General features: G+C 45.7%; 1 protein-coding gene and 1 non-coding gene across 6 annotated transcripts in view; both read left to right on the top strand.

Annotated features, from left to right (window-relative positions):
• DCUN1D2 (defective in cullin neddylation 1 domain containing 2) overlaps positions 1 to 23,262 on the top strand; it is a 38,507-nt gene that overhangs the window by 462 nt on the left and 14,783 nt on the right. For 2 of the 5 annotated variants that reach the window (XR_010136837.1, XM_003778247.5), the window contains exons 2-4: positions 6,300 to 6,516; positions 9,616 to 9,784; positions 18,249 to 18,379. Coding sequence is in view for 4 of the 5 variants with exons in the window: in XM_003778247.5 (XP_003778295.1) it covers positions 6,300 to 6,516; positions 9,616 to 9,784; positions 18,249 to 18,379 (517 nt within the window). In the remaining variant the exon portion in view is untranslated. Of the gene's footprint in view, positions 1 to 6,132; positions 6,517 to 9,615; positions 9,785 to 18,248; positions 18,380 to 23,262 lie in introns of all 5 variants that reach the window. The other 3 variants (XM_063715059.1, XM_063715058.1, XM_063715060.1) reach the window with 3 other exon arrangements.
• LOC112128669 (U1 spliceosomal RNA) lies at positions 11,277 to 11,440 on the top strand. The gene has a single exon (XR_002911158.2). It is a non-coding gene; the product is annotated as a U1 spliceosomal RNA (small nuclear RNA).

Raw genomic sequence — 23,262 nt, 5'->3', positions numbered from 1 at the left:
TTTGACCCGGAGCCGCGAGGGACGACAGGGAGTGAGCGGAGGGCGGGGGCCGGGAGGAGCTGTAGGGGCCGCGGGGCAGAGGCCGGGGCCGAGCCGGAACCCAGGCCGGGGGCTTCCCAGGGCGGCTCCGAAACGGGCAGTCGAGGCAGGCGAGGGCTCGGCTGCTCCTGCGGGCGTCTGTGCAGATGCTGAGGCTGTTGTCCAAAACAGCGCAAGGAAGGAATCCGCGAGAAGCTCAGATTCGCGGGCGAGGCCCTGCCGCCGGGAGGGGAAGGAGAGGCGCAGCGGGGCTGTAGCGTGGCTCTAGCTGTGCATCTGTGGAGCTGCAGCCCAGGAGGGAGGCTGCTGGAGGCGCACATCAGTTACTTTGAAATGTGGTGGAAATGGTGATGGATGGGATTTATTCAGTCCACATCGGTTCAGAGGCCAGCAAGGTGTTGCTAGGTGTGACTGGTGCTGGGTCAGGCGTGATTTTGGCGTTGAGGGAGTTGATGCCCCAGCAGGGGAGACAGGCACCAGATGCACAACTGTTTGACCGCAGTTGGGACAAGGGCTAAGGCACGGGTTCCAGGAACCTGTAGGATGCAGGTGTGGGAGTGGTGTCAGATGCTGAGGGTGTGAGTTGAACGGTGGAGAATTTCTCTGGAAATGAGCCAGAGAAAAAGTGAGGTGCCGGGGCAGCCAGCCGTATGCGGCTCCAGGCGGAAAAAACAGAATGCACAGACCCTTAGTGGTAGGCGATGGTGACGTATAGGAGCTGAAAGATTGTCCTGGCTAAGGCACAGAGAGCCACCGGAGAAGGGACGCGGTAACGTGTGGAGGGGAGTGGAGGGTGAACAAGCTTCAGGATGGGAGAAGAGCCACAAAGGAGACTGAGAAGGACTGGTAGGAGAAACCAGGAGGATGTGTCGAAAACCAAGAGGATGGCATTTAAAGGAGGAGGGAGCCATCAGCAGTGCTGAACGAAAGAGCAGCTGAAAAGATCCCACTGACCGCAGCAGTCAAGCTTTTGTGACCCTTAGGGGTCGCTGCGGAGGCCGAGCTGGAGCGAGTTAGGATGCACACCTGGGCAGGTAGAGATAGCTTGCTCCAGCTTTTAGGAGGACAGGGGCAGAGTGGACAGGAACTTAGTTTGGGGAAAACTTGAACATGTTCAGGATGCTGGAGAGGAGCGTTCCGCTGCTGCCGAGGTTGGAGATCCAACAGCAGGGATGAATTTAACTCCCCCTCCCTCTAGCGTGCTGTATACCGAAACGGAATCAAAGTGATCCATAAGCTTACGTAGTTTATTTGATCAACGTGATTGGCCTGCCAGCCCCGTGTAAGTTGACCCTAAGGACATTTTAAGAGTAGTTTCTTTCCATTTTACATATGGGTATCCTTGGTGCCAGATTATATGAGTCGTTTTTCACAAGGTCACAATTAAAGTGTTTGAGACTTTTTTATAGTTTAGAGATTTTATTTGCTGTTTCCACTGGATTGTCCAGATTATTTCAAGAATTGTGTACATTTTAACAGAAATAATGAAACCTAGAAAATGCCTCCCCCCGCCCCGCCCCACGTACACACTTTAAAAGCTGGCCTTAATAATTTAATTTGCATGATGTGGTAAGCCTCAGTGAAGGTTGTGAGCTTGAAGGGCGGCCCTAGTTCCAGTGTATCCACCTTGATTAGATTGACCTGGGTTCAGTCCTGTCTGGGTGCACTCGAGGCTTCTTGCCAACGTCTGGGCTTTTGTTAATTTGACCTGGGTTCAGTCCTGTCTGGGTGCACTCAAAGCTTCCTGCCAATGTCTGGGCCTTTGTTAATTTGACCTGGGTTTAGTCCTGTCTAGAGGGACTCAGGGCTTCCTTCTCTCCCCTGTAGTTTTTTAGTTGACGAGCCTTTTTGTTTCCTAAGAAGCTTTATGCCAGTTCCCTTTTTCAGAAGAGGTAACTTGGGTCTCAGTCACTTTTGGACATGAAGCACCTAGTCTTTAGACTTAGCTATCGATCATTGCTTTAATCACTGTTATTTTATGGAGAAACCTGTAAGGGGTGACATCAAATGATTGCAGCTTTGTTGACTGGCCAGAGGCCTGTTAATGGACTAAGCCTAGACCCCAAAGCTTCTCTTGCTGATTCACAACCAGTGCCTTGGCACCCCCGTGTGGTTCAAGGTTTGCTGGAGTATCTTGTGACATCAGACAATTTGAGTAGATTGCAGGGGGATCTTCATGTTTCTGGATACCAACTTCTGTCCACTCTTTAGCTAACAGTAGTGATTCAAAGCCACTTTGAATGGCCTGGATCCATGTGTTCCTGCATCTGTTCTTCTAGAGTTCCAAGAAATTAGGCTGCTGGTGTAATGGTGTTGTCACATATTAGGGGAGGCTTCAAGGGGTTATCGGTAGGAGCTCAAGATCAGACACCATCGTATCTTCCAGATTTCCCGGTGTGGAGTCATCAGTTGTATAATGCTGGTTAAATAATTCAGTCGCCAAAGAGTATATTATTCTGCTGATTAGTCTTGGAGGGTTTGAGGGTACAATGTTGAATTTTTTTAGGTGAAATTCATATAAAATTAACTATTTTAAAGTGTACAATTCAGTGGTGTTTAGTACGTTCATAAATTTGTGGAACCACCACCTCTATCTAGTCCTAAAACATTTTTGTCACCCCGAACGATAACTGTACCCATTAGCAGTCACTCCCAACTCCTCCCTTGCCCCAGCCCCTGGCTACCACTCACCTTTCTCTCTATATAGATGTGCCCATTCTGGATATTTCATATAAGTGGAATTGTACATTGTGTGGCTGGAATCGCACACTGTGCGGCCGGACTCATGTGCCGTGCGGCCGGAGTCGTGCGCTGTGGCTGGAGTTGTGCGCTGTGCGGGTGGAGTTGTGCGCCGTGTGGCTGGAATCATACACTGTGTGGCTTCTTGTGCCTGGTTTCTTTTACTCAGTGTCAAAAGTTCATCCATGTGGCATGTATCAATACTTCATTCCTTTTTATGGCTGAATTATGTTCTGTTATATGGATATACTAAATGTCATATAACCGTGGCAGAATTTTTAAATCTAGCAATGATGACCACTTGCATAGTAATCATGGCTGTTCCTAGTGATGGACCATTTTGGGGGCTGCACTTCTGTCTTTATCCTAAGGTTTTTGAGGTAATTCTTGGCTTTGCTCATCCTCCCTTGGGAAGGCTGTCAACTTCATAAAAAGACTCTAGCTGTATCTTTTGTCAGCTTACTGTCGGAGACTATGGGATCTGCCTTAATTTAGCTAAATTTGATCTTACCAGAGAATACAACCTTGAATTTTTTGTTTAGTTCTTTTCAAAAGCTCAGTTTCAGGAAATAATGTAGTGAATATGTATTCCATTGATTCCTCTAGAATCTAGATCAGGGTCGGCAAACTACAGCCCACAGGCTAGCTGTCTGTTTTTGTAAATTGAGTTTTACTGGAACACAGCCTACAGCTGTCTGCTTTTGCAACAGACCCACAGGCCTGAGATGGCAGAGATGGCTGCTGTCTGGAACATTAAGGGAGAAAGTTGGCTGAGTGAAGGCTTCTGATCTTCATCCATTCTTAATCTGAGTTCTACCTTCTCCTTATGAGGACTTTGCAGATGGGCTTAAGCCATCTGTGAAACCCCTGAAATTTTATGCAAAGCTGCCTGCACATGTGAGGTCCATATATGTTTTCCTGGAGGGCGGACCTGTGACTCCTCAGATTCCAAAAGGGATCCAAGACTCCCAAATGCTCAACACTGATTGTTCTGAGTAGCCGAAATGTTAATTGCCTAGCCTCACCTGAATTAGCAGTTCTCTAAGTGTTTAGTCTCAGGAGTTCGATGTGGTTTTTGGGTTGTTTTTTTGTTTTCTAACTTTTAGGTTCAGGGGTACATGTGCAGGTTTGTTAAAAAGGTCAACTGTGTGTCATGGGAGTTGGTGTACAGATTATGTCGTCAGCCAGGTACTAAGCACAGTAGCCGGTGGGTAGTTTTGGGATCCTCTCCCTCCTGCCACCCTCGAGCAGGCCCTGGTGTCTGTTGTTCCTTCTTTGTGTCCACACCTGCTCAGTGTTCAGCTCTCACTTACAAGTGAGAACATGTGGCATTTGGTTTTCTGTTCCTGCGCCAGTTCACTTAGGAAAATGGCCTCCAGCTCCATCCATGTTGCTGCAAAGGACATAATCTCAGTCCTTTTTATGGCTATGTAGTATGCCATGGTATATATGTAGCACATTTCCTGTATGTTTTTAAGAATGATTGGAACCCCAGTCATTCTTAAATGAGAGCTCTTGTTTATGTGGGTAATAGTCATCAATATTGACCATATTAGAAATTAAAATAGTATTAAAATATTTCTATAATTAATTAGCAATAATAAACCCATTACATTTTTGCAAATATCTTAATGTCTGGCTTGCTAAAAGATAGGCTCTCAAATCTCACGTTCATTTCTGTGATATCATAAGCCTTGCAGCCCACGGAGGCCTCTGCTGTGCACTCTGTGAGAATGAGCAAGGCCGGTGGCAGCTTAGTACACTCGGGAAGGTAGTTCTGTGGGACTCCTGAAAGGCTTCAGGACCCAGGGTCCCAGATGCACATGGGAGAGTACGTATCTGGACAGCGTTATCTTAATGCCTCTGCAGAATCGTCCTCTGGTATTTTGGCATCAGCATGCTTTTTGATTGCCTGTCTCAAAAAAAAAAAAAAAAACTTCTGGAAGCTGGCTCTGCTGTACGTGGTTGGCATTTTGGTGAGGAATTGGTATGTGTGAGGGGACATTGAACTTTGTGAGGAGCCGCAGGAGACATTTCCCTCAGGTTTTAGGCCAGAAGGGTCTGTATCTGTACCACTTCTGAGCTGCTGGTAAGGTTTTAGATCTTATGAAAACGGATTTTCCTAACTAATCGTGTTTTCTTTGCTGTGGCACTGGGGAAGCTTGGAGCCTGATTTCCAGCTCTTACATGTGACAGGCACATCCTTGTACTAATGGCACCCCTTCCTTATCCACACCTTGTTATCCTTCTATATACTTTTGTTAAGTTACGTTATAAATCATTCCATGTGTTTTTATAAGTTGTCTCATCTTTATTTGAACAAGATTGAGTATAAATCCTTTTGAGTAAAAAATTTCCTGCTTAGATTATTGTGTAAAGCATTTTTGTAAAACGTTAGCATCCAGCAGATTCTAGGGTCTGTTTGGATTTAGAGAAGTTAGTGTATCACTTTCTTTTCCAGTGTTGCTTTTATCAGGTTACTTTATTTATTTATTTATTGAGATAGAGTCTCGCCCTGTCGCCCAGGCTGGAGTGCAGTGGCACGATCTCAGCTCGCTGCAATCTCCACCTCCCAGGTTCAAGTGATTCTCCTGCCTCAGCCTCCCAAGTAGCTGGGACTATAGGCGCATGCCACCACGCCCAGCTAATTTTTGTATTTTTAGTAGAGATGGAATTTCTCCATGTTGGCCAGGATGGTCTTGAACTCCTGACCTCAAGTGATCCGCCTCAGACTCCCAAAGTGCTGGGATTACATCATCAAGTTACTTTAGATAAGTGGAAACTCAGCCCTCCTATATCTGGAAGTGTCAAGATGTTACTTTGTTTCATTATATACTATATATAGTACAGCTACTTGGCAGTTTTGTTATTTATTGCCTGCCCAGAGCCTCTGTCCTATTTTTTCATTTTATTTCTGTCTGGTATACAGAGGCATTCTTGTTATTAGTATTATTGTTTCCATTTAATCATAACAGGCTTTTTTGTGCCTGCTTGTGAAACTTTCATAAATTACTTTTAACACTATTCTTAGTTATTTGTGTACATTTTCATCAATGTGATTCTGTGATTTAAAGTGGGAAAAAAAAATCCCCCAACCGCACAGCCTCTTTCCATTCATTAAAGCCTGAACTTTATTGAAACCAAAGAAGACTCTGCAGCTGCGACCCCCGCTGATGCCGTGAGGTCCTTGCCCTGTGTCCCCAGAGGCTAGATGTGCGTTGCAGAGTTACTGAGAGTTTTAGAAAAATGATAGTCACACTTCATGCAGAGTGAACTGGGTAGAGATCAGAATGTATTTTGTATAAAATGTTAATTCTCACAATTTTTGAAGCTTAGACTGCCTGTTTGTTACAGTATAGATGCTGTTGTTTCCATTTTCAGAAGACTGTGCAGTCTTTTTAACTGATGAAGAGCAAGGCTTTGTCTTTAATTCTGCCCAGTTAAAGTGCAGGCGTTAGGCTAGAGCTGGGACAAACCTGGAGCGGCTTCATTGGCTTTCCTACTTCTTTTGCATCCCAAAGCATAAGCTTAAATCGTCTCAGAAGGACAAGGTCCGCCAGTTTATGGCGTGCACTCAGGCTGGCGAGAGAACTGCTATCTACTGCTTAACGCAGAATGAGTGGAGACTAGACGAGGCCACGGACAGCTTCTTCCAAAACCCAGACTCGTTCCACAGGGAGTCCATGCGGAACGCTGTGGACAAGAAGAAGCTGGAGCGGTTGTACGGCAGGTACAAAGGTAAGAGGAGACTGCAGCAAAGCCGGACGGATGTCGGCCTCCGCGAGCGGCCTGCGCGCTGCCCTTCCAGAGTTCTGGTGCCGGGGCAGGTCTCCGGGCTGCCGTTGCTTCTCTCCTCCCCACGCTCAGCGCTCAGCGCTCAGCTGCAGAATCCACTTTCTTCTGTTTAAATGGGGTTGGGACTGTGATCGGTGGGGGTGGGGAGGGCGAGAAGGGGGCAGTCAGCGATGGAGCAGGGCCAGGCCCGTGTCCGCTTGTTCTGTGCGGTGAGTCTGACGCTGCACAGCCTGTCAGGGAAAAGCTGCTGCTGGGAGGCTTGGTGTCTTGGAGTGACTGTGTCTGTTAATACAGTATTTTTTTCAAGCACTTCTATTTAGGCTGAAATATTGATGATGAGAAGGTTAAGAACAACACCAAATCATGAAGACGATCCTGAAGTGTGAGGGTAAACCTTAGTGTTTTCCTTGCCCGGGTAGTGGCATGTCAGCCCTGAAATAGCTTCAGTGGTTAGAGAGGCTTTGGGAAAAGCTCTCAGCAAAGAAACTTTTTGTTGCAGATTGTGATTTTTATTGACATCAGTGCTTGGATCAGAGCTTCTTGTCAAAATGCTTCTTGTCAAAATGTGCCTTGAACTAAGACTGCGGTGATGAGCATACGCAGATCCACGCCCCTCTGCAGGCTTTAAATTTCATATCCAATGCAGAGAGAGAGGCAGCAGTCTAAGAGCTGACTTATTTTGCTTTTTCTTTCTAGCAGTTTTTAAGGCTAAGTTTTCTAAAACTTTAAAACAAAACCAAGCCCTGGCTCTCATTTAAACAAGTATTAGCCCGAATATACAATAATTTCCTTGGCTTTAAGTTCTTGTTTGTTTGTTTATTTATTTATTTATTGGTGTCTGTGTGTGTGTTTGTGTGATGGAGTCTCGCTCTGTCACCAGGCTGGAGTGCAGTGGTATGATCTCGGCTCACTGCATCCTCTGCCTCCCACATTCGAGTGATTCTCCTGCCTCAGCCTCCCAAGCAGCTGGGACTACAGGTGCACGCCACCACGCCCAGCTAATTTTTGTATTTTTAGTAGAGACGGGGTTTCACCGTGTTGGCCAGGATGGTCTCGATCTCTTGACCTCATGATCCACCCACCTTGGCCTCCCAAAGTGCTGGGATTACAGGCATGAGGCACCGCACCCAGCCAAGTTCTTGTTTATTTATTATTTTCATTTTTTACTTTTTAAAATACTGTGTGTGTGCTTTAGTCTTTCTTTTTAGGTCTGAAAAGTGGGTTGAAAATTGCTTTAAAAAATCTTGGCTCAGAAACATAGTCAGTGGTAAAACAAACCAGGTTTGTACTTATTGTAGTTCCAAAGAATGAAAATTGTTTTTAGTTAAGCTTTAGTCTACTTTAAAAATTTTTGGCTAGGTTAATTGTTGAGCTAATTTTGTAAGTCATATGCTGATTTTTATGCAGATTTTAAAAAGTTGTTTAAATATATACAGCAGCCTTTGAAAAAATACTTGTGTATAAGTGGGAAATTGTGTCTTTGGGTGTTACTGAAGCTTCATCCCTTCGTTATTATTTAACTTTATTCATGCAATTATAGTCAGTTAAAGTAGAAATGTGGTACAATCACTTTAGGCTCTAAAAATAAACGTAGTTCTAAGACTGTTGACAAATATAACATTGGTTATTACATTAACATATACAAATGAACAAGTACTTGCAAAATTACTTGAAATGTTGAACATGGTTGTAATGAAATTTACTGAGATGGTTAATTAGCTCAGAGCATTGTAGATTAATATTTCTATTTATGAAGTATAGTATTAGGAGATGGAATTGAATAAGGTGATAAGTGGGGATTTTTTTTTACAGACCTGTGTGCCATAAACTATGCTGAGGTTGTTTTCTCCCTGATATAAGAGAATAGAGTTAGAAGGATGTTTATGGCTTTCTTCATTTTGTTACCAATTTTTCTTTTTTTTTTTTTTTTTGTCACCCAGGCTGGAGTGCAGTGACATGATCTTGGCTCACTGCAACCTCCGCCTTCTGGGTTCAAGCGATCCTCCTGCCTCAGCCCCCCCAGTAGCTGGGACTACAGGCGTGTGCCACCATGCCCGGTTAATTTTTGTATTTTTAGTAGAGACGGGGTTTTGCCATGTTGGCCAGGTTGGTCTTGAACTCCTGAGCTCAGGTGATCCACCCGCCTCGGCCTCCCAAAGTGCTGGGATTATAGGCGTGAGCCACCGTGCCCGGCCACCAATTTTTCTTTGGTAACTATATATATGTGGTAGTATACTACTTAAATGACCAAAGTTAAATTTTGTTTGAAGGGGAAGAAAAGTTTATCATACCTGATCTTTCTTTGAGCAGAGAAGCTACAGGTTTTCTATTTTTACCTTCTAAACCAACAATTTACCTATGCATTATGATAATATGATATAATCTGTCTGAAATTACTAGCTTTAGTGAAGTCTTGCTGGGATGCCTTAAATATATTTTACTGTTTGATTTTCTGATAAACAAATGCTAAGTTCTTTAATTTTATTTCTAAACTAGAAATAGGGGGTGGGGAACCTATTAAATGTGGATACATAAGCTAAATGATTCTGAAAAATAGTTATTGTCCAGTACCATTAGAATTAGCAAATGAAATCAGTTAAGAAAAACATCAATCATTCATTTACTTTGACAGAGTTGTGATAAAAACTCAAGGTATTGTAAATACTTTATCAGTACAGTATCTTTTATAGCAGTTTGCCTTTGGGTGAGCTAAATTTCTGTAAACTTGAATTTTTATTTCACTTTAGGGAAATTAAGTTTTGCTTAGTGAACAGATCTTCTCAAAAAAAATTCAGTGATTTTTTTTTTTTTCCCTAAAACCCAGAAACCTAGATTTTAAAAATAGGACCGTTTTCTGGATAAATTATTAGTTGCTCACTATTTCTTTCATGTGTAGTAGAAAACTGCAGCCTATTGATTGATGTATTGGAAACACGCTTGCTAGAACTATGTAGTATAATCGAATGCTAGGATTCAAACCTCCTATTTTAGAGTTACTTTTCAAAATAGTATAACTTCCTTTTCCCCTGATATTAACTACAGATCCACAAGATGAAAACAAAATTGGAATCGATGGGATTCAACAGTTTTGTGATGATCTGAGCCTGGATCCTGCCAGTATCAGTGTATTGGTCATAGCATGGAAGTTCAGGGCCGCAACTCAGTGTGAATTTAGCAGAAAGGAATTTCTAGATGGCATGACAGAACTTGGGTAAGTCAATTATTCTTAGCTTAAATGTTTTCAGAAATGAAAATACTTCTAACATTATTTTTCAGCAACCTGTACCTACTAATTTCATATCTGCTTATTTTCTTTGTGTATCTTAAAAATTTCTTATGCATCTGTACTCTCTGCACTATTAAGCCTTTGGTTTCCTTTTAATTTTCAGTTTAAAGCTTTATTTCATTTCACATTTTTATTTTTTTCATATTAATCCCTTTTGTAAACTCATTTTCTTCTTTATGAGTTTTTTTCTTTCCAATTTTGAATTGACAGTAAATACCAGGTTCAGTACATTCATGTTATTTCATAATAGTGTATATTAAATGTAGAATTTATTATGCTGCTCTGTTAAAAATTAAGATGTCATTTTGGTTTTTGCTTGTAACATTTTTCTATTCTACCTACAGGATTGGGATAAAGCCTTCATTAATAACTTAAGGTGTTTCTCGCTTATCAGATAAGTTATAAAAGTAAATGAAAGGGCCTAATGTAACTGTCTCTTAATCATTAAGCTTATTGAACTACAGTCATGCACTACATAATGACGATTTCGGTCAACAGTGGACCGCTTATACAACAGTGGTCCCGTAAGTTTAGAATGGGGCTAAAAAATTCCTACATCCCAGCCATCATAATGTCATAGCACAATACGTTGCCTGTGTGTGGTGATGCTGGCACAGACAAACCTACTGCACTGCCAGTCATGTAAAAGCATAGCGCATACAGTTATGTGTAGTATATAATACTTGATAATATAAAGGATTATGTTACCAGTTTATGTATTTACTCAACTTTTTATTATTTTCGAGTGTACTCCTACTTGTTTGTTTGTTTGTTTTTTGAGATGGAGTCTTACTCTGTCACCCAGGCTGGAGTTCAGTGGCACGATCTTGGCTCACAGCAAACTCCGTCTCCTGGGTTCAAGCGATTCTCCTGCCTCATGCCCGGCTAATTTTTGTATTTTTAGTAGAGACGGGATTTCACCATATTCGCCAAGCTGGTTTTGAACTCCTGACTTCAGGCGACCCACCTTGCCTCAGCCTCCCAAAGTGCTGGGATTACAGGCGGGAGCCACCGTGCCTGGCCCAGATGGATTTTTAAATATCACCTGTTCATATTGTTTAAAATGGATACAACTAAAACAGCTTTGAGGCATACAGGAACTCTACAGATAAGGAGGACCATTTCATAATGATAAAGGGCTTACGTCACCAGGAAGGCAGTCGCACTTACGTTTTTATGTATTTGTGGAAGAGTCCCAATGTATTTAAAGCAAAAATAAGCAGCTACAAAGAGAAAGATACAAAATCCATGATGAAAGTGAGGAATTTTCAGACACATCGTAGTAACTGATGGAATGAGTCGATGAAAAATTAGTGAGGAAATAGAAGATTTGGACAGCAGAACAAATGGCCTAGGAGAACATTTAGAATGTTGCCTTTGATGTTGAAGAATACATATTCTTTTCAAAAGAAAACACAGAACAGCCTGGCGGGAGAGATATCATGTTCATGAAGGTGATTTTCCCAGGGCTGGGCTTATCCATTGCATTCCAGATGTGCTGACGCCTGTGATTTTCCCAGATGTGGGAAACTGGACTGCATAATCTGTGGTAGTGGGGGACTATGTTCGTCTTCTCTCCTGGTGTTTAAAATTAAAAAAAAAAAAAAAAAAAAAACTTTATTAAAGGCACAGAACATTAATAAAAATTGACCATAAACTGGGCTATTAAGTAAATTGCAACAATTTCCAGAGGTTTGAAATGATATGGAGTATATTTTCTGACCACAGTACAGTTAAACTAGGAATATAACAGAAAGATAACTAGGATATGTGTGGATATTGCATACCTCTAAGTAACCCCTGGGATGAGAAAGAAGTTACAATGGAAATTAGAAAATATCTTGAATAATGAAAATACAATATATGTAAGCTTGTAGAATTCAGCTTATTAAATGCATATTTTAGAAAGAAGGAAAGTCTGAAAATCAGTGAGCAAAGCCTTCCATCTCAAGAAATAGAAAAAGAATATAGAAGGAAGGAATTAATATTTTTAAAGAAGCACTAATTTACAAGAATAATTAAATAGAAAAGAAGTTGTCATTAGGAAGGATCAATAAAGCCAGAAGCTTGTTATTTGAAAAGACTTGTAAATGTGGTAAATCACAAGTAACGTACATAGATGAAAAGGGGGACAAGATGATAGGTGCCAGAAGCATTAAAAAAAAAAAGTTCTGTTATGAAGAGCTTTATGCCAGTAAATTTGACAACGTATGTGAAAAATATAACTTACTAAAACTGACACATGAAGAAATAGAACATCTTAATAGTTTTGTAACTCTTAAGAATTTGAGCCTGTGGTTTAAAATCTTCTCAAAGAGACAGCTCCTGTTTGGGATGACTTAATTGGCACATCCTACCAAACTCCTAATGAAAACGAAAATCCCCAATTTTAAACATCCTCTTCCAGATGATAGTAAAGGAAGAAAGATTTCACAATTTGTTTTTAAGGCCAGCAAAAGCTGCATGACGAAACCAAGGAAGAACATTTGAGAATGGAAAATTATAGGCCACTCTCAGCTGTAAGACTCAGAAGATGCATAAGATAATTATAAGATGCAAAAATCCTACACACAGTATCAGGAAACTGACCAGTCATTAGCAAAAAACCCAAGACGATAAGCCCAGGATGATACATCATGACAGAGTTGGTTATATCCAGGAATGCAAGATCCGTTTAATGTTACAAAGTCAATCGGTGTAATTAATTTACCACAGTTAACAACAGAAAAAAAAGGATCATCCCAGTGCATAAGATGGGTTTGATCAAATTCAATGTTTCTTCATTTAAAAAAAAAAAAAAAACTCATAGAAAACTAAGAATAAGAGGGGCAGTTCTTAATCTGGCCAAAAGGAAAAAATTCCTATGGCAAACATTATACTTACTGGAATTGTAAGCCACCTTCCCTTTGAGACAGAACAAAACCCAAATGACTGTTTCTATTCAGTATTAAACAGGAGATCATAGCTAGTCCAACCTATGGATAAAATATTCAAATCAATAGTGACGTTAGCCAAACTACAGGATCCGAGGTCTGCAAATAAAAACCTGTTCTATTTCAGGACACCAAGTGCAACAACCAGCAAAACGGTAAAATTTAAAATCTATGTCATTTTTCAATATCTTCAAAAATACAAAATACCTAGAATAAATCAGATTAAAGATGTGTGATACTCCCATAGAGAAAATTGTAACTCATCGAGAGACAGGAAAGAAGACCTGAATAAATGGAGAAATATACTTCATTCATAGGTTGGAACACAGTATTTTATCCTTAGCTTTTTATATTGAATGTGACCTCAATTTAAAAATCCCAATAGATAGTGGGTTTATATATGTGTAATTTGACAAGCTGATTTGAAATTTCTATGAAAATGTGCAGTCAAAAAGCAGTTCTTGAAGAAAAAGAACAAGATGGGAAGATTTGCTATACCAGATAATTGGAACTTTTAAAGCTACAGTAATTAAGACTACATGGCATCAAGCGCCAGATCAGATAAATAGACCAGAGACCAGTGGAGCAGAATGGAGGGCTCAGAAAGAAGTCTGTGTATGTGGGGACTTCTGGTTTATGACAGAGCTAGACTTAAGTGGAGAAAGACATTTTTTCAATAAATGATACTGGGAGAATTAGCTAGTATTTTGGGGAAAAATAAATCCTGACCTCTACCGCATACCATATGTAAAAATCAGTTTCAGATAGATTGTAGATTTCAGTATGAAAGGCAAAGGCAAAAGCAAAAAGTCTGTAGAAAATAATACAGGAAAATGTCTTTATGACTATGAAATAGTATAATTTTTAAAACATCAACAAAAACAATAAATCACCATAAAGAAAAATACCAATAGAGTGTATTATAGTAAAAATAAGAACTTCTGGTTAAGAAACATCAAGGTAATAGAAAGGCAATCCATGTTCTGTGTGAAAGTTCTTTAAAAATTCCTGGCAAAGGCTTGTATCTTTAATATATAAAGAATTTCTACAAAACAATAAGAAAAAGACATTGAAAAACAACCAAAAGATTTGACAAGCACTTCACAAAAGAGGATGCACAAGGGCCAGTTAAAGTATAAGATGCTTAATCTCATTCACTGGGGAAATGCAGATGAAAACCACAGTGAAATGGAACTCCACAACAAACCACCCTCTAGGGTGCTAAAATAAGACACGATAGCAAATGTGAGTGCAAATGCGTGGAGCGGGACTCCAGTGTACTGTTTTGACGTCAGTTACTAAATGGAAGGTGCACAGATGCCGTGACCTAGCCGTCCACTCTGGAATGTGCCTGATGTGGTACATTCACAGGTATGTTGTGATCTGTATACAGAAGTGACACCATTACTCCAAACCAGGAAACTAGGAACAGCCAGAATGTTCACCAACAGTAGCATTTATGAATCATAAAATATGTATATAACAAGAATTCTATATGGCCAAGAAAATGAGCAGCTGTAGCTGTGCATACCCACAGGGACAAACCTCTCGGACATCACAAAGGCAGAAACAGCCAGACGTGAGGTGGTGCACACTGAGTTCCTGATTACATCCAGCTAGAGTCACGGTGAAGGACTGCTCCAATAGGCGGTGGGGCACAGTGGGCCTGGCCCAGAAGTCTGATTGTCCATGCCTCCCTGGAGGGAAGAGGAGGCTGAAATGGCAAAGAGCCCTCAGCTGCTACCCACTCCCTTTTTTAAGAAGGTCACACTCTGTTGTGCCAACTGGGGTACAGTGCGTTGCTGGGACTTCAGGCACATGCCACCACACCTGGCTAGTTTTTATTTTTTGTGGAGACTGGGTCTCTCTATGTTGCCCAGACTGGTCTCAAACTCCTGGCCTCAAGCAATCCTCCTTCCTCCACCTTTCAAAGCACTGGGATTACAGGAATGAGCCACTGTACCTGGCCCGGCCGCCACCCTTGATGTGGCTGGTGCTTACGCTCACCTTCACCTACAGTACAGTCATGCGTCACTCAGAGACAGGGACACGTTCTGAGAAATGCATCGTTAGGAAATTTCACTGTGCAGATATCACAGAGTGTACTTACACAAACCGAGATGGTACACCCCACTACACACCTAGTCTGTGGTACAGCCTGTTGCTCCTAGGCTATGAACCTGTTCAGCAGGTGACTGTACTCAGTTCTATAGGCAGCTGTAACACAATGGTAAGTCTGTATCTAAACACACCTAAAGGTGGAATTGGTCATGCGTTGTGCTAGACACAGTGGCTCTGACGCCTCGAGGTGGCAGGAATCTAGGTGCCATTATGATTTTATGGGACCACTGTCACATACGCCTTCTGCTGTTGACCAGAACTTCGCTGTGCTCGCAGGACTGTGACTGCGCACAGGACTGAATCATACATTTGTGCTTTTCTGTGTATGTCTTTGAGGACTTTTCTAGCTGCTCTAAAGCTTTCTTCGATGTTCTTTCCTTATGTCTACTCTACTTGAGTAAGTGTTGCTTTTATTCTGTGCTTTGCTGTGCAGTTGAAATTACAAAGATAGACTTTGTTTTACTATTGTCGATTTCTGCCTTAGAGGCTGTTGACTGTTTTTAAAGGTTATTGACTTTTTGATGGAAAAATGCAATTTTAAAACAACATAGAGCTGTGTTTTACAATACCTGGATATTTTAAATCTAACTTGCTGTAATGAAGAGATCCCTAAATAAGGTAGCTTAAGATTTATATGAGTTTATTTTTTGCTTGTATGATGGGACAGAGGTAACAGTGGCCCCAGCTGGCAGGGCGACTGCCATTCTGCAAGTCATTGAGAAATGGGGTCTTTCCATCTTTCCATTACCATTACCTGCCATCTTGTCACCTCATGCCCTGTCACCGCAGGGCAGGGGCCTCTCTCCATGGTCAAAGCTACCAAGTTAGACCATGCCCTTGTTCCAGTTCTCAAGAAGAGGGCAAAAGATGTTGGTTTGGGGTTTTTCTTTTAATAATTTTTTTTTTATTAAGTATTTATTGATCATTCTTGGGTGTTTCTCGGAGAGGGGGATATGGCAGGGTCATAGGATAATAGTGGAGAGAAGGTCAGCAGATAAACACATGAACAAAGGTCTCTGGTTTTCCTAGGCAGAGGTCCCTGTGGCCTTCCACAGTGTTTGTGCCCCTGGGTACTTGGGATTAGGGAGTGGTGATGACTCTTAAAGAGCATGCTGCCTTCGAGCATCTGTTTAACAAAGCGCATCTTGCACCGCCCTTAATCCATTTAACCCTGAGTTGACACAGCACATGTTTCAGAGAGCACGGGGCTGGGGGAAAGGCCATAGATCAACAGCATCCCAAGGCAGAAGAATTTCTCCTAGTCAGAACAAAATGGAGTCTCCTATGCCCACCTCTTTCTACACAGACACAGCAACAATCTGATCTCTCCTTCCTTTCCCCACACTTCCCCCCCTTCTCTTCAACAAAACCGCCATCGTCCTCATGGCCCGCTCCCAATGGTCGCTGTCTCTTCGGAGCTGTTGGGTACACCTCCCAGACAGGGCGGCCGGGCAGAGGCGCTCCTCACCTCCCAGACAGGGCGGCCGGGCAGAGGCGCTCCTCACCTCCCAGACGGGGCAGCCAGGCAGAGGCGCTCCTCACTTCCCAGACGGGGCGGCAGCCAGGCAGAGGCACTCCTCACTTTCCAGACGGGGCGGCCGGGTAGAGGCGCTCCTCACCTCCCAGACGGGGCAGCCGGGCAGAGGCGCTCCTCACCTCCCAGACGATGGGCGGCCGGGCAGAGGCACTCCTCACCTCCCAGACGGGGCGGCAGCCAGGCAGAGGCGCTCCTCACTTTCCAGACGGGGCGGCCGGGCAGAGGCGCTCCTCACCTCCCAGACGGGGCGGCCGGGCAGAGGCGCTCCTCACTTCCCAGACGGGGCGGCAGCCGGGTAGAGGCGCTCCTCACTTCCCAGACGGGGTGGCGGCCGGGCAGAGGCGCTCCTCACCTCCCAGACGGGGCAGCCAGGCAGAGGCGCTCCTCACTTCCCAGACGGGGTGGCGGCCAGGCAGAGGCACTCCTCACCTCCCAGACGGGGCGGCCGGGCAGAGGCGCTCCTCACTTCCCAGACGAGGCGGCAGCCAGGCAGAGGCACTCCTCACTTTCCAGACGGGGTGGCCGGGTAGAGGCGCTCGTCACCTCCCAGACGGGGCGGCAGCCAGGCAGAGGCGCTCCTCACTTTCCAGACGGGGCGGCCGGGCAGAGGCGCTCCTCACTTTCCAGATGGGGCGGCCGGGTAGAGGCGTTCCTCACTTCCTAGACGGGGCGGCCGGGCAGAGGCGCTCCTCACTTCCTCCCAGATGGGGTGGCAGCGGGGCAGAGGCGCTCCTCACCTCCCAGACGGGGCGGCCGGGCAGAGGTGCTCCTCATCTCCCAGACGGGGCGACCGGGCAGAGGCGCTCCTCACTTCCCCAACGGGGCAACTGGGCAGAGGCGCTCCTCACATCCCAGACGATGGGCGGCTGGGCAGAGACGTTCCTCACTTCGTATACGGGATGGCGGCCGGGCAGAGGCGCTCCTCACTTCCCAGACGGGGCCGCCGGGCAGAGGGGCTCCTCACATCCCAGACGATGGGCGGCCAGGCAGAGACGCTCCTCACTTCCTAGACGGGGTGGCGGCCGGGCAGAGGCTGTAATCCCAGCACTTTAGGAGGCCAAGGCAGGCGGCTGGGCGGTGGAGGTTGTAGCGAGCCAAGATCACGCCACTGCACTCCAGCCTGAGCAACATTGAGCACTGAGTGAGCGAGACTCCGTCTGCAATCCCAGCACCTCGGGAGGCCGAGGCGGGCAGATCACTCGAGGCCAGGAGCTGGAGACCAGCCCGGTCAACAGGGCGAAACCCCGTCTCCACCAAAAATACAAAAACCAGTCAGGCGTGGCAGTGCGCGCCTGCAATCCCAGGCACTCGGCAGGCCGAGGCAGGAGAATCACAGGAGCCCGAGGCAGGGAGGTTGCAGCGAGCCAAGATCACGGCAGTACAGTCCAGCTTTGGTAACAGAGGGAGACCGAAAAAAGAAGGAGAGGGAGACCGAAGAGGGAGGAGGAGGGAGAGGGAGAGCTCTTTTAATAATTTTATTGAGATCTAATTCACATACCATATTTTCTCTCATTTAAAGTCTGCAACTCAGTGGTTTTAGTATATTCCCAGAGCTGGGCAGCTGCCACCAGTATCTGTCTTAGAGCATTTTGAATTCCTTTTAGCAAGGGAGACGTTGCTCCCCTTACCTTCTCTTACATCATCACTTAGAGCCTTAGGGGGCGTCTGGGAAAGGAAGTTGGGAAATACGGCCTCCAGCTGGAGCTGCGTGCCTGGTCACAGTTCCTGCACAGGGCACAAGGGGAGTCGACTAGGGAGGCGCATCTGCCGCGGGACAAACCACTCTCTGTCATTGCAGGTGTGACAGCATGGAGAAGCTAAAGGCTCTTCTGCCAAGACTGGAGCAGGAGCTGAAGGACACAGCCAAATTTAAAGATTTTTATCAGTTTACCTTCACCTTCGCTAAGAATCCAGGGCAGAAAGGTTTAGGTGAGTATGAAATCCAAATATGTAAAATGCCACATCATAACGAGGTTTTCAGTGGACGTGAGCAACGTGATTTCTGTGCAGCCAACTGTAATGTTTTTGGGTTTTGGTTTGGTTTTTTTGAGATACGGTCTTGCTCTGTCACCTAGGCTGGAGTGCAGTGGTACAATCACAGCTCACTGCAGCCTCAATCTCCTGGGCTCAAGCAATCCTCCCACCTCAGCCTCCCGAGTAGCTGGGACAACAGGCGTCCACCACCGCATCTGGCTATTTTCATTTGTGTTTTAATTTTTAGTAAAGACAAGGTCTTGCCTTGTTGCCTATTCTGGTCTCGAACTCCTGAGCTCAGGCATTCTTCCCACTTCAGAGTGTTGGGGTGACAGGCATGAGCCACTGCGGCCGGCCCAGCTGTAACATTACCACCCTCTCTGTTTCTTTTCTTCTCCACACTTTGCTGTGTGTGTAGGTAGATGAGTTTATAATACCGCGTACCTGAAAATCTCAGTTGATAGCATCTCTCAACTTCTGGGTTTACATATTTAAATTTTAAAATGTAAACTAATTTGTAAATGTATCAGTTCATAATTGTTCCCTCTGTGCCACACAGACCAGCCCGCATACCGACAATTCAGCCCACTTTTGCGTTTTATTTTAAAATAGTGTACTCCATTTGTGTGGACCATTAATGTGGCCCATTTGCATGGACAATAATAAATTTTTCTTTTACTTGAGGAGTCTGCATTTGCTTTAACTGTCACTGCTAACCCTGCAGCAGGGATTCAGGGACTGCAGTGAAGGTGGAGGTGGAGCTGGGTTGGGCTCTGGGAGGGGTGCAGTGATCACCTGAGAGGGCAGTTGCACAGAGGAACAGGCACAGGGTCAGAGGCACGGGGCAGAAGGACAGGGAACGCAGGCACAGAGGAGCAGAGACACAGGACAGAGGGATAGAGAGACGGGGGACAGAGGGACAGAGGCACAGGAGACAGAGGGATAGAGAGACGGGACAGAGGGACAGAGGCACAGGAGACAGGCACGGGGCGACACGGGCAGAGACGGGACAGAGGGATAGATGGGGGACAGAGGGACAGAGGCACAGGAGACAGAGGCACGGGGGGACAGAAGGACAGAGGTACGGGAGCAGAGGCGCAGGGGGACACGGGCAGAGGCACAGGGGAGAGAGAGACAGAGGGCTGGTGAGAGATAACAGGTGCTGAGACACATCTCGGCCCCACACTGGTTACTGAATTACAGTACCTGCTGTGCAAGGCCCTGGGGCCTGTTGGGCTCTCACTTTGCCTCTTGGGTAACAGTAGCGGTGCCTGCTGCGTCTTGGCTCAGGAGCCTGCGCATGCGACACCTAGGGACACCAGCAGTGCAAGACCCCCAGCCTTGCTCAGGGCTGCGAACTGACGAGAGCCTGTCCTGCCCTTTCTGTTTGTGAGCTGGGATGATCACAGAAGGAAGTCTTTCTGTGATCATCCCTGTGATTTCTCCTGGTGTTGGGTGCCAGAGGTGCAGGCTGCTCAGAAAGGCCAGATGACCTCGGGGGCGAGTGCGTTCGGTCAGTTTATTGTTCATGTCCCCGTGAACTCATGGAGTGCTGTTGGTGTGCTCTGGTGGTGGTGACCGCCCCCTTCCTGTCTGCATGGCAGGCTGCCCTGGGCTCGACCAGTCGCCTTCTGCCTCAGACCTGGACTCGCTTTTTCTCCAAGAAGCCCTGATTTCTTTTAGCGGAAACAGGTTTCAGGCCGTGGTGGGGTCGCAGCTGGTGCTCATTCAGAGTCGTCGTTTCTAGGCTTTATTTTATTTTATTTTTTTAATTTTTGTTCATTTGGATGCTTCTAAACCACAGTCAGGACTACAGATTATTTTTCCTACTTGAGCTTGTCTGTATTGCAACTGTGTTTCCCTTCTCCTGCTCTGGTTCTCAAGGGCACAGGTGAGGATAGTGTTAGAATATCCATGGTGACGTGTTAGCCCAATCCCACATGGCACACACCACAGGCTCAGAGTGACGAAAGGAATGCTGTCTCCACCAGTAGAATTACTGTGAGTAGCGGAAAAGAAAAGGGCGGGGGGGCGGGTAATACACTCTCCCCCCACTTAAAACAATAGTTGGGCCTTGCCTTTGTTTTCCAGGCACACAGCCAGGCCTCCCCTGTCGTTGTGGGTGGTCTTTGCTCTGTGTTCCCCAGCAGCCCCTGCTCATCGCCAGGGTTTCCGTTGATGTCTCTCTGCTCACAGGTTTTGAAATTCATTCTCCAGTGGATCCCCAGGAAGTGCTTTTGGGGACAGTATTCCCTCAGTATTCCCTGAGTCCTTGCGTGCTGGGTATAAAAAATTCTTTTTGTTCCTTTGAATGTCTTAAGTGTGCTGAGTAAAAAAATGCTTTTTATTCCTTTGAATATCTTAAGTGTGTCACTCCACTTTCTTCTGGCATAGATCTTCTAGCGTAGATCATTATTGTCAAACAGAATGATGACAAGCCAATCTTCTTGGCCTTATAAGTTGCTTACTGTTTTGCCTAAATACCCAAACAAAGGCTATTTTTCCTTTTGCTTTGAAGCCCAGTAATTTTACTAAAATGTGTCTGGGTGTTGTGGGTCATCCATGGTCAGTGTTCTCATATATGCTGCTGAGTGTTTTCAGTAAGTACTTTCTAATCTTTTTTTAATTTCAGGGAATATGTTCTTGAATTATACTTTTAAGCATTTGTTCTGTTCCTTGTATTTGGTTTTGGTCTCTATGGAAACTCCTATTACCCATATAATTGGAGTTAGGTCCTCTGTGGAGTTGGGTCCCCTGTGGAGTTGGGTCCCCTGTGGAGTTGGGTCCTCTGTGGAGTTGGGTCCCCTGTGGAGTTGGGTCCCCTGTGGAGTTAGGTCCCCTGCGGAGTTCGGTCCTCAGTGGAGTTGGGTCCCCTGTGGAGTTGGGTCTTTTGTGGAGTTGGGTCCCCTGTGGAGTTGGGTGTTCTGTGGAGTTGGGTCCCCTGTGGAGTTGGGTCTTCTGTGGAGTTGGGTGTCCTGTGGAGTTGGGTCTTCTGTGGAGTTGGGTCCTCTGTGGAGTTGTGTCTTCTGTGGAGTTGGGTCCCCTGTGGAGTTGGGTGTTCTGTGGAGTTGGGTCCCCTGTGGATTTGGGTCCCTTGTGGAGTTGGGTCTTCTGTGGAGTTGGGTCCCCTGTGGAGTTGGGTCTTCTGTGGAGTTGGGTCCCTTGTGGAGTTGGGTCTTCTGTGGAGGTGGGTCCCTTGTGGAGTTGTGTCTTCTGTGGAGTTGGATCCCCTGTGAAGTTGAGTCCCCTGTGGAGTTGGGTCTTCTGTGGAGGTGGGTCCCTTGTGGAGTTGTGTCTTCTGTGGAGTTGGATCCCCTGTGAAGTTGAGTCCCCTGTGGAGTTGGGTCTTCTGTGGAGGTGGGTCCCCTGTGGAGTTGGGTCTTCTGTGGAGTTGGGTCCCCTGTGGAGTTGGGTCTCCTGTGGAGTTGGGTCTTCTGTGGAGTTGGGTCCCCTGTGGAGTTGTGTCTTCTGTGGAGTTGGGTCCCCTGTGGAGTTGGGTCTTCTGTGGAGTTGGGTCCCCTGTGGAGTTGGGTCCCCTGTGGAGTTGGGTCCCCTGTGGAGTTGGGTCTTCTGTGGAGCTGGGTCCCCTGTGGAGTTGGGTCTTCTGTGGAGTTGGGTCCCCTGTGGAGTTGGGTCCCCTGTGGAGTTGGGTCCCCTGTGGAGTTGGGTCTTCTGTGGAGCTGGGTCCCCTGTGGAGCTGGGTCCCCTGTGGAGTTGGGTCCCCTGTGGAGTTGGGACTCCTGTGGAGTTGGGTCCCCTGTGGAGTTGGGTCTTCTGTTTAGTTGGGTCCTCTGTAGAGTTGTGTCTTCTGTGGAGTTGGGTCCTCTGTGGAGTTGGGTCCCCTGTGGAGTTGGGTCCCCTGTGGAGCTGGGTCCTCTGTGGAGCTGGGTCCCCTGTGGAGTTGGGTCTTCTGTGGAGCTGGGTCCCCTGTGGAGTTGGGTCCCCTGTGGAGTTCGGTCCCCTGTGGAGTTGGGTCCTCAGTGGAGTTGGGTCCCCTGTGGAGCTGGGTCTTCTGTGGAGTTGGGTCCCCTGTGGAGCTGGGTCCCCTGTGCAGTTTGGTCTTGTTTGGAGTTGGGTCCCCTGTGGAGCTGGGTCCCCTGTGGAGTTGGGTCTTCCATGGTGTTGGGTCCTCTGTGGAGTTGGGTCCCCTATGGAGTTGGGTCCTCTGTAGAGTCTTCTGTGGAGTTAAGTCTTCGGCAGTGTGCGTTGTTTTCTCTCAGTCCTTTTTATCTGTACTTCATTTCTTTTTTATTTTAAAAATGATCTTCCTTTTTCACCATTTCCTCCTCTGAAGTCATCACCCATCATGTGTCACATAATGGCAGCGATAGGTTCTGAGAAATGCATTGTTAGGCAGTCTCATCCTTTGCGACATCACAGGGCACATGTTTGCAAACCTGGGTGGCGTAGCCTATTGCACGCCTAGTGGTATGGCACAGCCCATGGCTCCTGGGATACAAACCTGGACAGCGTGTGACTGTACTGAATACGGTAGGCAACCGTAACACAGTGGTGAGGATTTGTGTATCCAAACACACTGAAGCATAGAAAAGGGGCAGTGAAAATGCACTTTTGCAGTCCTGTGGGACTGCTGTCACTTATGTGGACTATCATTGGCTGAGATGATGCCGTGTGTGGCTGCCTTTATCTCCCTCATGTGCCTTCTAGTAAAGTCATTTCCGGGATGACTTTCCTTTGTTTCTAATTCTTGAGTGTGATTTCCTCATTACTAAGTTTTCCTAATTCTCATTTGTGGTGTTTCATGTTTTGTTTCATTTCTTAATGTCCTTTAGCCTATTTTGAAGTCAATGATCACACTTAAAAAAAAAAGTTTTTAA

Source organism: Pongo abelii, chromosome 14, assembly GCF_028885655.2.
Source record: "Pongo abelii isolate AG06213 chromosome 14, NHGRI_mPonAbe1-v2.0_pri, whole genome shotgun sequence".
NCBI lineage: Eukaryota > Metazoa > Chordata > Mammalia > Primates > Hominidae > Pongo > Pongo abelii.
This window is presented reverse-complemented; position numbering and strand designations above follow the sequence as displayed.